General features: G+C 34.9%; 1 protein-coding gene across 3 annotated transcripts in view; it reads left to right on the top strand.

The window, feature by feature from the left end:
* The window catches only part of KCNH7 (potassium voltage-gated channel subfamily H member 7), a 464,718-nt gene that overhangs the window by 415,337 nt on the left and 32,492 nt on the right, over positions 1–16,889 (top strand). For all 3 annotated transcript variants that reach the window (XM_055088195.1, XM_055088197.1, XM_024122327.3), the window contains exon 8: positions 2,067–2,266. In XM_055088195.1, the coding sequence (XP_054944170.1) occupies positions 2,067–2,266 (200 nt within the window). The remainder of the gene's footprint in view (positions 1–2,066; positions 2,267–16,889) is intronic.

The following is a 16,889-nucleotide window of genomic DNA, read 5'->3' as shown; positions in this document are numbered from 1 at the left end:
GCTAAACAAAATATTGAGTTGAAAGAAATGCCTATATAGTCTGCCAACTTGCTTTTGAGTCATATTTTATGCCAGTCGATGGGCATTAACTAAATAACGTATACAGAATATAATCATTTTGTGCTTCTCTCTGGCTTACAGACTTTAGCTCCATTTGCTTCCTAAAAAATAGAAAAAAAATGTATGCCTTCATTATAATTTAAAAAGCCATTAGCATAGAATTTCCTTAGAAAAATACACACTATTCATGTATTCAACTATGTACTTATAATCTAGATTTTTGCTATACTGTCAATGAGTGGAAATACGTGTTTATGATCCAAACTAATGTTTGGTTCATTTTTATGGCAGTATGGAGTTAAAACCACAGTATTTATTAAAAACAAAATAAGAATGTTTTCCCTGACTCTTCTTTGCATAATTATGTGGTTTAAGTAAAATAACTAGCACTGATTATGTGCCTTCTAATTAAATCAAGTGAAAATCTGTACTAACTAAACTATTTCCTGAGAACATGATAGGTACTTTGGATACCTAACAACAGGCATAAATATTTCCAACACTAAAATTAGGCAGAGTAGGATATATTTCTCACATGAATCTCCTTGAATCACAGCAATCCATTTCAGACAAGTATTGCTAACTACCTTCTTAATCAACTATGCATTTACTCAAATTAGGCCCTGGTTTTGTTTTTCCCGCCCCCTGTGGAAGATACTACCTAAACAGCTTTTCTACCTTAATGAGAATTACTGTCTTTCACAAATCCCAGTTCAGCCTCCCTATAGATTTCCCCAATTTTTATCCCTTTAAATAGATTAAAAATAAAGAGCTGCCTCTTTGTCTGGGACATTCTCTTACTTGGGACTTCTATGGTAAACAAGGACCATGCTAACCAAGAGACAAAAACAAGATGGAAAAGAAAACAAATGACCAAGAAGATAAGTCATTTTAAAACATAGACTGAATCTGGCCAACGTCTACTTTAAAAATGATTAAGTGTTTTATATAGGTAGTGATTTGTAAGACGTGTTGGGAAAAAAAATATGTTGGTTGGATATTGTTGAAACAAACACTTCAAGGAGTTGTTGGGGTTTTTTTCCCACCTACTTGGTACCTTGCAGTTCCAGTGCCTTAAATGTGTGTTATCCCCTCTCTAAGTGTCTGACACGTGTCCAAAGGTCAAGACATAGGGCATGTATCATCATGTGACTTTCTGTACAGGATATAGTATTTGTCTTAGGATTATTAGAAACTAAATACAACTATAAAAAGAAAGACAAGATGCTTAAAAAGCTTATGTTAAATCATAAATATTTAGCCCTGGAAGCTTTAAAAAGGGCATTCTAAGTATTGAATGTTAGTATTTTTCTTCCCATAGATGAAAGAACAAAGAGGTATTCTATTTTTCTCTACAAAAAATAAAACTATATTCTCATAGTCTAAGCCAAAGATATCTGTTTCTCGTATAGAAATACTGTAAAAATGAATTTTAATAGATTAAAAATTACATATAAATAAACATTCTAAGGAAACTATGAGTTCCTTAAAACAATTTATTATTCCTTAGGAAATCCAAAATTTTCTGAATAATCTTAAAATTTATAGTAGGTTTATAATATTGCAAGGTTAAGTTTGAGGCTGAGGTGGAGTTGTCACAATTTAAAAATTATCATTTTTACTCCACTTCCAGAAAACAGATCTGTGTGGTAACCCCATGACATACCTTCTTATTACATTACAAATGAAATGTTTATTTTAAACACATTTTATCTCTAGTCAATAGTCTAGGTTGGTTACAGGATGATATTGTAAACAGTCTGAGTTTCTACTTGAATATATAGAGAATCCATGGTGAATTTGTATATTTTTCCTCTCCAGATTTACCATCAAAATTATAAATATTACAACCGTATTGACTTGACTTCTTTGTTCCCCTAGGGCCAGTGGTAAACCCTCACAAATGGATGGAGATAATAAAAAATCTACATATTTGAGATTCTGACAATATATAATATCCCCAAGTGCAGTCTTTCCCCCATAACTTTGTTTTTTATCCAATCCAGCACTAATGTATGCAAGCATTTTTGGGAACGTATCAGCAATTATCCAAAGACTATACTCCGGAACTGCCAGGTACCACATGCAGATGCTGCGAGTAAAAGAGTTCATTCGCTTTCACCAAATCCCCAACCCTCTGAGGCAACGGCTTGAAGAATATTTCCAGCATGCATGGACTTACACCAATGGCATTGACATGAACATGGTACGTATTTCTGTTTTCCAAAACTGGAGCCCCTCAGGCGTTATAGCTACAGCCAAAATGGAAAAGCCAGTCTCACCAGCTTTGAACCCCTTGCTTTTGTTTCCCTCTCTCGGATGTTTATTTTCTCCCCTGGAGATAGTCTTTCATTCTCAATTCATGGCATTGCATGGTGCTATATCTAGTTACACTGTGTGGCAAAGGCATTATAACACGATGCAAACTGATATAACTGTGTGTGTTAGAGCTTCTACTTCTGGCTAGGGAGAGCATTGCTAAGTTGGGATTTGTTCTTTCACCACTTGGCTTAGCTGCCAGCACCCAAAAAAATAGGTGGACCCATGTGCAGTAAGACATTACAAGTAAACAATAATAACTATAATGCCCCCAAACAGAAATATTTTTTAAAAATAGGACATTTTGAGGATTTGTAGAAGAGGTTAAGGAGCTTAAGTATACCATAAACATTTTATAATAGGAAGTTTCATGTTTCTGTTAAGGACAATTTTTCTATATTTTAATCAATTAACTATGTGCCCTTTTACTGTACCTGGTTTAATGCATCTTTCCTTTCAAGGGGGAAATATGGATTCCTTCATAACTCTTAAGCAAATTCAACATCAACAATCACTATTCATAACCCTTCCCTCCTTTATCAGTGCTCAAAAATCAATACAACTAATAAGACTAATTGACCCAAAGAGCTTCTTTTATTATTAGGAGGATTGTATACATCTTTTCGACCTAGCTATTTGGCTATAGAGATTGATTACTAAAGTTAAATTGTATGATAAATACAAGCTATATAGCATATCATAGACCTATTAAAAAAAGATTAGAATTGTAGTACCTTCCCATCTAGCTACTCCTCCATTGAGAAAGGATCCTGTTTCTAAAAATTCTTCAGAAAATGGAATCTTTAAAATTTAACGACATCAACAGCATGATACAATTTTTGCTTAAGTGAGCCTATGCAATTTAGATTGACTTTTAAAAATTTGATCGGCAATATCCTAACAAAAAAAGAAAAGGTTCAAAATTAGCAATTAAGGTACAGAAAGCATTGCAAATATTGCCCAGTTTGAAAGATATATTTTTATATGATGTTTATCATAGCTGTGCATGATTTATTTGACAGAGAAGTAAGGGCATGCCATTATAAAATTTTTAATTTGAAGAGCTCATCAATCAGCACATTTCATACAAAGCCATAACTGAATCCCATGAGTTATTTCTGATTATCCCAAAGTTACTTGTGAAAATTCATTTGATAAATTGATCTCACCAAGGTAACACTTTAATCTCATAAGAAAGTACCTACAAATTGGTCACTTTTATGTACTTCCATCCATATTATTGTTTAATGAAGATATCAGCATTCAGAAACTATTGGGGATTCTCTAATGCTGGGTTGGCTGAAGCAGTGTCAAGAATTTTTAATCAAAACACATGTCGCTCAATTTTGTTGTTCCATACTGCCAGATTATTTCAATAACCGTAGTAAAACAATTATTTATTTTACTTCCCCTCTCCATATAACTCTAGTTTCATGACCATTTTTTTGTGTGATAAAGTCTATTTTGTGAAAACTATTTACCTTTCATTGTTTGACTCTATTACCTATGAATATGGTTTATATACCACTTGCCTATTTACAATGTACTTATGAAAGATTTATCTCTTTCCTGTCTGCTTCACACCTTAATACATGGAATCACAACACCCACCGGTAAGAACAGGAGGTATTTATATCCAATTTAATTCTCGTGTAAATTGTGGAGATCACCCTTGTTATCTGTCAGGTTTAGAGCTTGTTAAATGATTTCCAATGTTAGTTCTGATTTTTTTTGCATGATGTAGCAGAGGAAATACAAAGCAAAAAACTGGGAAAGATAACTTGAAAGAGGCCAAGAACAGAATAGAAATCCTTAACTTTAACAATGACTTGACCTCTAATAATGTTTATATAAAGTTTCCCCCTCCCCACAAAAAGTCACTTATCTGCCCCTTCCTTCACTCTGGTAAAGGTTATGGGTATACGGTTTGCATTAGATAACTGTCATAAAGAAAATGTCATTCTCTTTCATCATCCTCTATTTTCATGATGTAGGTGCTTTTCTTTCCTCTCATCTGCATGCCTGTCTCACATGATCCTGGACTGTGAGAGCTCTAAACCATGTGCCGCTAAGTCTTGCATGTGGTTTTGAGAGCTTGACTTTGCACGAACTTCTTGTTTGTACACAGTGTCTACATTTCTCATCTCGTGACTGCAATGTGAGTAAAAAATCAAAGTGCAACATAACTCTGAAAATTCAACAAATGGAAGATGCTTGCTAATTAAGAACAACGTGCAAAAGGAAGTTGATTAGAATAAAGCAACTGTACTCTTAGACTACTGAGAGGTTAAAAAAAAATCTAAAATCTAAAAAAAAATCTACCTCTAACAGCACATCGTTAAATCTCTGTGTCTTGTTAGTTTGTTGTTAACTAAATTGTAATTTAATAACAATTTAAAGTGATTTAACTTTATGTATTGTGATACATAAAAGTACATCAAGCTGTTGTATTTTGCATTAGCATTCCATGTTATTTCATTTAAGTATAACCTTAAATATAATTTCTCATGAAACATTTCAGGTCATATTTGCTGTTTAACTATGTCCAAATGAAGTGTAAGATGTTCAGTCACACTCTATTAATTGACCTAAAATTATTTTTCATAACCCAAAATATTTGATTCCTTGATAGATCACAAAACATAAGAAAGAATTGTAGCCATATTCCTTATTCCATAAGAAAGAATATGTAGCCATATTTCTTATTACCTGCATCTTTTGCTTTTTATGAAACAGCTATTACCAGAATGTTCCAGAGCCAATAGCATTCTGGGAACACTTATGGGCTTCCTTTCAGTTGAACCAAATAGTTCAGGTTGCAAAAGGAAAGGGGTCAGGATAATGAAGCTAGTGAAAGGAAGGTGTTCTTTTGCATCTTATGTCAGGCTTAGGAGTAGTAAAAATTAGCTCAAAAATGTCCATAGATCAAGTTCGGAAAATCCTTTCCCTTCTGCAATACTTTCTCAGATTAGGACTGAAAGCATCTCAACGAATGTCCCCAAGTTAAAGCTTTCTTATAACCCAACCTGAAACTTTCCGACGTTATCCAACAGTGATTTTAGTTACAACATTGCCAAACACAGAAAATCACCTTCCATGTCGTTGTAGAATCGAGCCATGCACACAAAGGAGCATGGCTTGAATGAATAAAGGCACCAATAACCATGGTCTATCCATCATTCTGGATGGAGAGAAATAAATCACTTATGACAGAAACCACTCCATAATTTTAAATTATATTTGCATGGAAGAAAAGCCTTTATGAACATTCAATGAAAAATGTTATACCTTACCTAAAAATGCCCCCCTAGTAATGCTTGAATAATAGAAAAAAATACAGAATAAAAATTCAGAAGACCCAAGTACTAGCTCTCAATATGCCACTTTTCTTGGACAAGTCACTTAACCTCTCTGCAATTTCATTAAACATGTCATTTTCAAATAGTTTTAAAGCGCCAAAACTGCATTTGCTAAATGTGTAAAACAATTATCATGGGAGTTTTTCTGCTTGAGGATGTAGAGTCTAACCTACCTGCTGCCTACTCTCCTGCTCCCTCTTGAGTCTCCTTTAGGGAACATTTTATTCTGCTTCGAATATTATTCAAAAACCACAGAACTAGGGGCTTCCAGGGGCTTCCAGGGGCTTCCCTGGTGGCACAGTGGTTGAGAGTCCGCCTGCCGATGCAGGGGACACGGGTTCGTGCCCCGGTCCGGGAAGATCCCACATGCCGCGGAGCGGCTGGGCCCGTGAGCCATGGCCACTGAGCCTGCGCGTCCGGAGCCTGTGCAAAACATAAACAAAAAAAACCCCACAGAACTAAATGAGTGGTAGAACTGTGAAGGCAGAGAACCCAAGGGGATCATTTCAGGTAAAGACAAGGACAGGAATAGAGGCACATATTTGTGACATCCAGGGCAGAATTAAGGCAGGTAATCCAGAAACAATTTTGTTTAATTTATTTTAGGAAGAAAGGGGAACAATTGAGTATTTTTTTAGTCTGGGACATGAATGGAGAAAAATTTGGGAAACAGTTGTAGAAAGGAGTTGGAATAAGAACCTAGAAAGAGAAATAAATTCTTCAGCAAGGCAGATAGGTGAGGTTTCCTTAAAGATAAGCAGGAGAGAAAAGAAAAATGGTGACGGCATTGGTTTTGAGGAATAAAGGGGAAGACTCAGTGGCACTTGTACCACATGGTCCAGTCTCCTTGATCAAGCAGAGACTAAATGAATTCCTCAGAAAGGAGAAGGTGTAGGGTAGGAGAAGAGTTGAACAAGGGCGAATTTTTAGAGATTTCAATCAAGAGTCAACCTAGTCGGCTAAAATTGCTTAGAATCCCAGTAGGACTCTGAGTGACAAAACATACACTTATAATGGACCCAACAAGCAAAGCCAATCAAAATGGAAAGGAAAGTAATGAAGAATGACATATTGTTTAATAGAAATTCCTACTTCACGAGGCTGATGTTATTTCTAAGGAGCATTTTAATAAAAATCTGATTTCATTTCCTTCCATGACTCTTTTCCTGCTCCTCTGTTATCTGCTAACTCTGACTACTGACCATAACTACTACTACTAACTGCTTACTACTACTACTAACTACTATCTGTTTAACTAGTAACTACTAATATTAACCTGCATCTACAATCTAACTCTACTCCATCAAAAATTTTGTTGCATCCATTCTCTATACTGATTTAAATAACTTCATCTGTGCCAGACCTTCACATTCAAATACACTCCACTCATGTCCTGTTTTGATACACCATAGTGAAATGTAATTTCAAGCTCTTTCAGTATGTCCAATTAAGCAATTCAGATAAAATAATCCTTGTGACATTAAACCCCATAGGAAATATAAAGCAAAATTTATAAAATAGTATGGCTTGTCTCTACCATAATATTTTTATCCCCCTTTACCTTTTTCTAATGACCCTTATATACTGAAGTTGGTAAATACAATGAAAAACCTTTGATTAGTTCATCATAGAGCTAAAATAAAATGACTACAAATATGATACCTTTCATGTCTGACCACCCCTCCAATGCGGACCCTGTTTTCAAGAAATCTTCAGAAAATAAAATCACTCATGTTTAAAGATATCAACAACATAATACAATTTTTGCATAGGTGAGCCTACAATTTAGATTGAAATTTTTTATTTCACCAGTAATAGTTTAACAATAAAACATCGGTTCAAAATTAGCAGTCAAGGCACAGAAAGCTTTACAAATATTGCCTAATTTGAAAGACATACGCTTCTTCTCTACACTTAGGTCCAAATGGCCTAACAAGTAAATCCACCCATTTAAAAAGGGAGCATGGCGATTGGCAAAAACCTGCACTTAAATGATAATGACCCTGAGGATTGTTGACATAGTTTTCTGTAAAGAAATACTTAGTTACTACTTAGGAGTGGAATTAAAGTAATGCTGTTTACAATGCACCTTAAAAGATGTTTTCATCTCCATGCTGATTAGTTGATAGGAGTTGCCTGGCTCTGCAAAAACTGGCTAGGTAGTAAAATTTTGCGCTCACAAGAAATCTACCGTTAACACACATACTTACCAACTAACTGTAGCCAGCACCTGAACCACAGGTGCTTAAGAAAGGGCAAGTCACATGTCCTTCCTATTTTTCCCCAAGGCTATTTATCCTAAAGTCTCAAAAATGCCACAGAACACAAGAAATACCATCTGGAGCCCCCTGACGTGAAAATATCAAGCTTAAGACAAGCATCTGGTATTTTCAGGTTACAAATTGTATATGCTCAATCATGTTTCATAAATGATGATGGTCACTTCAGCCTGGTCTCAAACCATCAACAAGAAAGACTTATTTACATCTGACACAGTGCTGTTTTAATGCAAGGCAAGTTCATCAACAGTGGGATCTGATCTTTAGCCATTCCTGAGTCAAGAAAAATAATGACAGCATGGTCTGGGGCTTTACACATGAAAAAGAGTTATTGCAGAAATACCATGCTGAACACACTTCATACCAGGCGATGAACACACTTCTATGCTTCAGTGTCTCCATTTGTTAATAATGTTCCTCTCACAGTAGTAGGATGGTGGAAATGATATCTCAAGTTGTTTTTCAACTTTTAAAAATTATGGTACTATTCAAACAGGACTCGAGTGCAATTTCTTATGCTGAAGAGTGTGATGTGTTTCCAAATACTTTCTTTGGAGTAGTAGAAGCACAGGAGTAATTCAAGCTCAATTCAGTTTAGGATCAATTAATACTCAACACAGGTTTAGCCAGTAATAAAAAATAGAGACATCAAAGTTCACTTTTAAAATATTCTTTGGAGATATGAATTTAGGTCCATTAAATTAAAATATTAGAGGAACTCAGCACTTATCAAACCTAATAAAATCAAACCAGTCACAATTTCTCCCAAAATATAAGTCCAATATTTACTTTAGTTAAGGAATTTTCTGAGACATTACCAATAGCCTGAGGATTTATACTGAAAATAGATATGTAAAGTTCCACCCAATATATCAGATATTTTAAATCATTTTTTAAAGGTGAAAATAAGCACAAGTAGTTCATCTAATCCAATTGATTATATAGCCTTAAGGCATCAGACTCAGGAAAAGTACATATATTTTAATTGTTTTTCTTGGTTTAGACATATTGCTATCCATGGAGTTGAATGTGGATGGAAAAAAATAACCATGCCTCTTTCGTGCCAGATATTCCTAAAGAACCTATTTTAGTTTGCATCTTGGGCTCCTATTAGTCAGGTGGGCTACCCCCAGCAGAACTCTACACTCATCTTAGGGACCATCTGATAAGAATCTTCCTCACTTGGGGTCCAGCACCTCATATAGTGCATTTTAATGCTGTGGAGCCATGCTAAATCATTTACATATGTGCTGTAGATCATTTTTCCCACTCTACTGGTCATCTCCTTAGATCAGAGTGCTCTATAGTACACACGAAACTGAAACAAATCAGTAGTTAGAAACACCTACCATAGTGGGAGGGAAAACCAAAGACTCAGTCCACACAGGTGTAATTATTGTACTTGAATCATAGAGGTCCATATCGAGCCATTATCTAGTTTTGACTGTGAGTCACAGTATGTGGACGCTGGGAAAATCGGGCCTTAGTAGAGTTTTCTAAAATGGGAGCTTTGGCCCAGATTCTAACTCTGATTTTATCTGCGTTATCTATGAGCTGTGCTTAATATTTAACAGTAGGTAACACCAGCAATGAGGTCAAAGCATTATAATAAAATAAGCATAGTTAATCAAGATGTCTTTTTCTATGAATTACTTATTCATAATATTTTTGCATAGTTTTTGGTTACTTTTTTCTTCTCATTTTTTAAATTTTATTTATTTATTTATTTATTTATTTATTTTTTTGTGGTACGTGGGCCTCTCACTGTTGTGGCCTCTCCCATTGCGGAGCACAGGCTCCGGACACGCAGGCTCAGCGGCCATGGCTCACGGGCCCAGCCACTCTGCGGCATGTGGGATCTTCCCGGATCGGGGCACGAACCCGTGTCCCCTGCATCAGCAGGCGGATTCTCAACCACTGCGCCGCCAGGGAAGCCCTCATTTTTTAAAAATTAATTAATTTGTTTATTTTTGGCTGCATTGGGTCTTCATTGCTGCGCGTGAGCTTTCTCTAGTTGTGGCGAGCGCGGGTTTCTCATTGCGGAGGCTTCTCTTGTTGCAGAGCACAGGCTCTAGGCACACGGGCTTCAGTAGTTGTGGCACACAGGCTCAGTAGTTGTGGCTCGCGGGCTCTAGAGCACAAGCTCAGTAGTTGTGGTGCACGGGCTTAGTTGCTCCGTGGCATGTGGTATCTTCCCGGACCAGGGATCGAACCCGTGTCCCCCACATTGGCAGGCGGATTCTCAACCACTGAGCCACCAGGGAAGCCCTTCTTCTCATTTTTAAAGAACTCTTTATAATTTATAGACAAAGAGTTCATTGACACTTTATCTGTCATCTATATTGCAATTTGTTCCTAATCTCTTTTCAATATGCTGGTTTCGTTTAGGGTATCTTTTGAATTTTAAAGTTTTTTTGTTTTTTAATATCATCCAATTAGTCAGCTTTTCTTGTATAGTTCAGAGATCCTGTCCTGTTTTACAAAGGTCTCACTAAACCTATGGATTGTACAAGTAGTTTCCTAGGTTTTAAGTTTTGTTATATGATTTGGAAGAAAATTCTGAATCTGTTTGAAATGTAGTTCTGTAAATTTTCTTCACATGAATAGAAGATAGTACTTTTTCTGTTGATTTTAAATACCACCTGATTTATATATTAAATTATTAGGTATAATTGGAATACATATCTTTACTCCCAAATTGGCTTTATTTGTCCATTCCTATGGCAATATAATAAAGATTTATACTTAGTGGCTTTATACCATACTCCAATTTCTGACAAGGTAGGTCAACTCTTACTAATCTTGTTTTTCTTATTTTAGGGGGCATTTGAGAGTATTTATTCTTCCATATAAAATATATGACTATTTTAACTCAGTTACAACAAACTCCATGTTGGGCTTTTGAGACAACCCAAAGATCAGGTTGTCAAATCTGGCACACAAAAATCAGAACTTGTAACCAATATTAAAGTTTACTAATAATTTCAAGAATATATGTAATCATAAGGCATAAGCAAAGCATAGAGATCCTTCTTTGCATATTAGTATGTGTTCTGTCTCAGATTTAACATGGGAGCTCTCTAAACTGTGTATGTAATGACATAACACTTAAGCAGAATGAAACTTTTTTGGTCATTAAACATTCACATTTTATAGTCTGGAATTTACACAGCTTAACATGACATTTTCCAGAAAGTCATGTCCTATAGATCTATTGATGACATTAAAACAAATCTGCTTTTGAAAGAACATTAGCCTAACAGTTATTAATAAAGTAAAATAACAATAATAGTAAAAATAATATGAGCTATAATTTAAAGACTCCAAGATCTTAAGAAGATACCAAGTGCTTTGCAAGCCTTCAGATCAGTTTATTCCAGTACAAGCTGCCTTTGAAATTTATTTCTTATGAGTGAGGAATAAACACAGGGATTCACTTTAATGGGAAATTGTTGGTGGGTGAGTGGATGGATGTGACTGAATACTTCCCAACTTCTGTATCATCTGTGAAGAACCAGTAGAGAAAAGTCTAGTTCTGGGTAGAAGATAGATAAAAGGCAGCTCATTCTTTAAAGCTGGGCAGCAGAATCTTTATCACACCTACTTCTACCTGAACAGGTTACTAACACCGTTCACAGCCAGGTCATGCTGCATTTCCCTGTCGATAGTATATGTTAAAACCAGACAACATTTCTTTTGCAAAACTTCTATGCAACATCACTTTTAGTTAATCTAACATACACTGAATTTTGTCACAGCTTGTTCACTATCCTAATCAAACACGAGATTTAAATAATGTAAAATAAAATGATCTAAGATGAAGGTAAAAAAAACACCAAAATCTACTGAGGAAAGTTTTGTTTATCATAAGCAATTTAAACTAGACACATCCTGCCAAAAACACTCCATAGATAAGAGCTGCCCCTCACCCTTAGTGTGCTTGCCAGGAGCAGGTCACTAATCTTTGTCATTAGCTGGTCACTTTTCTTTCCCGGTATTCCTCAGCAAGGATAGAGAATGGACTGTATTCCTGTTGCTAACCCTTTCCTTTCTATGAATTTTATATTAATTTTTACATAATTTTGAAATTTCAATATTAAATTCTCATCTATGCCCCACGTTAAAATCATCTGAAATATGTTAAACAAATTTTAGTGCTTCAGACCCCACCCTACAACAATTAAACCAGAATTGCTTATAGCTGTCAGAGCATCAGTATTTTTATATGTCTATTCTAACATGTAGCCAGGATTAAGAGCCACTGATTTAGATCCTAAAAAATTACATCTCCTTCAACAAGATTTTATAATGTTTTTAGAAATTCTTACCTTTGTTATTAAATTTATTCTTAAATTTATATAGCTTAGTCAAACAAATGAAATATATTACACATTTCCATTTTTACCTGCTTATAAATAATATATAAACTATTTATCTTCCTTATAGCCACCTTAACAAATTATTTGCCTCATTCTTTTTTTGTTTGTTCGATTAGCTCTTGGATGTTCTAGGTATGCAATTATATCAGCAACAAAAAGAGATAAATTCATTCTCTTTTTAAAAAAATACTATTTATTTTCTTTATTAGTTCACTAGATTCTCCAAAAAAATTTAGAATAGTAATAGCTGACTTTATGAAAACAGCTTCACCATTAACACTAATACTTTAAAAATATCCTTGCATTCCTCAAATAAATCCTACTTGGTCATAGATTTTTTTGATACTTTGTTGAGTTTATCAGCTAGCAAATTATTTAGAATTTTGCAACTATTTTATAGTGATATTGATCTATAGTTATAAGCTCTTTATTTTTTTATTATTTAAATCCACTTTATTGTTATTTACTTTTCCCTGTTTTTTAACATCTTTATTGGAGTATAATTTCTTTACAATGGTGTGTTAGTTTCTGCTTTATAACAAAGTGAATCAGCTATACATATACATATATCCCCATATCTCCTTCCTCTTGCATCTCCCTCCCACCCTCCCTATCCCACCCCTCTAGGTGGTCACAAAGCACCGAGCTGATCTCCCTGTGCTATGCGGCTGCTTCCCACTAGCTATCTATTTTACATTTGGTAGTGTATATATGTCCATGCCACTCTCTCACTTCGTCCCAGCTTACCTTTCCCCCTCCCTCTGTCCTCAAGTCCATTCTCTACGTCTGTGTCTTTATTCCTGGCCTGCCCCTAGGATCTTCAGAACCTTTTTTTTTTTTAATTCCATATATATGTGTTAGCATATGGTATTTGTTTTTCTCTTTCTGACTTACTTCACTCTGTATGACAGACTCTAGGTCCATCCACCTCACTACAAATAACTCAATTTCGTTTCTTTTTATGGCTGAGTAATATTCCACTGTATATATGTGCTACATCTTCTTTATCCATTCATCTGTCGATGGACACTTAGGTTGCTTCCATGTCCTGGCTATTGTAAATAGAGATGCAATGAACATTGTGGTACATGACTCTTTTTTGAATTATGGTTTTCTCAGGGTATATGCCCAGTAGTAGGATTGCTGGTTCGTATTAGATGTACTTCTGATGTATTTGTGGGGAGGAAGGTGATCTCCACTTCTTACTCTTCCACCATCTTGAAGGTCTCCCTATAAGCTCTTTAAATGTTAGAAAGAAATCATCTGTTAAGCCATGTGGTCCTGGTGGTTTTAATGGTAGTACTTTAATCGCTATTCTAACTCTACTATGGTAATTATTAATTATATTTCTTTCTTAGTCAATATTGGTAAGTCATATTTTGTGAAAAATTCATCCATTTCATCTAGGCTTTCAAAGTTGTTACAAAATTGCTTGTAGGATTCTCTTTTATTTATTCAGTCTTTTCTATATAAGTAGGTACATCTGCCTGATCATTGCTAAATTTGTATATTTTTGTTCTTTCCTGTAGCAGGCCTTTGAAAGATTCATTTATTTCACTGGATCTTTTTCAAGGAATTAGCCTTTGGATTAATTTATTCTTGCTACTATTCTTTTCATTTTCAGAATTTGCCTTCATTACCCTCTTTTTTATTTCTTTGTATTGTCCTATTATTCTTAACAGTTGTTTTAAGGTTTTTTATTGTTTGAGTCTTTCCTTCTGTAATATCTAAGACATCAAGACTATATATTTTCCTTTCAATGCAAGTTTTTCTGTGGTTCCATCGTTTTGACATGAAATGTTCTCCTTCTGTTGCTTTGTAAATTATTTCTTTTTGGATCCAAAGGTTATCATAGAGTGTGGTTCTTAATTTTCACGTATTTCTGATTTTCTTAGTCACATTTTAATAATTTTTTTTCTTGTTTTTTGGATTACAGTCAGAGTTAAGGGACTATATAAACTTTTCTACTATTATAAATGTTTAAGCATTCACGTGTAGTGCAAAAATTATCTATGGTTGCATTTGTTTAAAATGGCTCACCTTTATAAAGGTTTTCCAAGGCATTTAGCTTTATTTTCATGGGGATGGGGCAACCCTGCTCTCTTTCTTTACACATACTTATTTCATTCTATTATGTGTAGTACGATTGAATTACATAATTTCATGAACAAGTACAGCTGACATAAATAGGTTTCAGAACATACACAGCTGGTTTGTAACTCAACTGGTAGAAGTAGAAATGTGTAGGGACACAACAATATGTAACATTCAGAGCGTTGGGTAACGAGAATCAACATATTTTACAGAAGCGGAATCTAATAGGTGGAGGAAGAGAACTTCTACTATTTTGAGAGCTTCTGCTATTTTTCAAAAGTTATATAATTGCTGATACAACCATCAGTTTCCTTAGAAAGCAATTGAATTGCTGTCTAGCCTTAATCTTTCTGAGGAACAAATTCCCTAACTGGTACAAAAAGAAAAATGGCATTTATGCTACATTTTTATTATTTCTTACTTACTGATAAACCAATAAATAAAATGAGTGGGAAACATTTTGTATTTCACCATACTAGTAGCAACTTTTGAAATCCAATCTGATGAACAGCTATGGCAAGTCACAATAGTTGAAAGAATCCTGGAGTAAGTTTGGAGTCTTAATTCTTCCACAAATAAAATCCCTTAATGCACTTACACTTCAGCTTTCACATGAAAAATGGGGAAATCACCATTCTATATTCCTTATATAAAGTTGATGAATCAAAAGAAGATTTTATTTTAAAATATTATACACGAGAAATTTTTCTGAAACATAAAACTAGATCCAAGTTCAAAATGATATATCAAGTGTGAAGTGGTACTTAAATCACTCTTTTCATCACCTGGCAGATTGCACCTCCCTTTTCCTTACTCTGTAAGCAAGCTCAGATCATCTACAATCAATCCACTTGTAAAAAAGTATTTGCAAAAAACATCCATTCATCCACTGTGGTTAAATTCTGTCCATCCCCTCCTTCATTCCCTCTCTCAAGTAATTGGGCAGTTGAGGGGAAGGTCCTGAAATTGCTTCTCAGGATGGTGATCCCTCCTGTTACCTTTAGAAACCCTAGTGAGTTCCAAGGTTTTCCCCTGAGGCCGTATTTCAGAAATCCTAATGCATCCTTTTAAGTCAGGTTTTTGCTGATTTAGCAGGACTCCAGAGTTGGAGTAGCAAGACTATGTGTGCAAAAGTAATAAATCCCCTCTGCCTACACATCATCACCCACACTCCAACTCATCCTAGGCCCCGACTTAATTGGGGTCAGGTTAAACTTTGAGTGTCCTTCTGAAAGCAAAGGAACATCACATAATTATGCTGTTAACTGGGGATGGGAACTGTAGGAGAGGGGAGGGGAAGATGCAGGAGGGAGGACTCTGTTTCAGTTTTCAAGGAACCTTTACTTGCACCAGAACTTGTTCAGGATTTATGACATTGTTTTCCGTGTCTATGTGCAGAAGGATTTTGTTCTGCTCATATGTTTTTTTCCTAAATGATGTAACCATATGATATATGTTGAAAAGTTGCATGTAGAAAATTAGTTAATTTTCCCAAGGCTTATAAGAGCCCTTAGTCATGGATTCTACAATACCCTGCTTTGCCAGCAATCTGGCCAGATACGATGGCCCTATGCAATAAAATAATAAGCCACATGAAAGTAAAATAAGAAAGTAGATGCAAAAGCAATTTGAGCTTCAGACTAGGGCTATATATATATTTATATGTTTAAAACTACTAAAATAATCTACCTATCTTGATTAGTGGTTAAACGTGTAATCGCCAAGGAAATATGAAAAATATCTGCTTCCTATCACTTAATGATAAACCATAATCATAGAAATATATAATCTGGGATGACCTCAAAATTATGGAATCCATTAAAGAAGAATATTAACTTCTAGAAACAACAAAAAGCAAGGTTCAGTATATTTTAAGTGCTAAACATTTATCAAGCCTAGAGTGCTCACATAGCAAGCAATAATTCTATTAGAATCAAAAATGCTATAAAATATTAAGGTTGTACTCTAGGGCAGAAATTTAAGATTTGATATATTTCTTGCATAATCTACTTAATAATCATGCTTGAGGTTTAGTGTTTCATAAGGAATGTTAATTTGTGTTTTGATTAATCTTAATTTGTCAAGATTTACATGTATTTAATGACCCAGTGAATTTCCCCAGAAAATTTCCTAATGTCAGCTATCACAGTTACCAAAGTTGTTTCTATGATTAATTTGCTATTTAGTAGAACCATTTGCCATACTCAGATCGTCTTTCTCAATGTGCCCTTTTTAGCCTCTCTTTAGGAATGTCCCTCTCTGCAGCTGTGCTAAGTGAAACAAACCAGAAACCATTCATTACACCATAGGTCAACTTTCCAATACTATCTAGATAAGGGGCATCTATTAGAGAATATATTTTGATTTTTTTCAAAAGCAAATACAAAACTTCAAAACAC

This window comes from Physeter macrocephalus, chromosome 2 (genome assembly GCF_002837175.3).
Source record: "Physeter macrocephalus isolate SW-GA chromosome 2, ASM283717v5, whole genome shotgun sequence".
Classification (NCBI taxonomy): Eukaryota; Metazoa; Chordata; class Mammalia; order Artiodactyla; family Physeteridae; genus Physeter; species Physeter macrocephalus.
The sequence above is the reverse complement of the archived record's forward strand: the minus strand, read 5'-3'. Positions and strand labels throughout refer to the sequence as shown.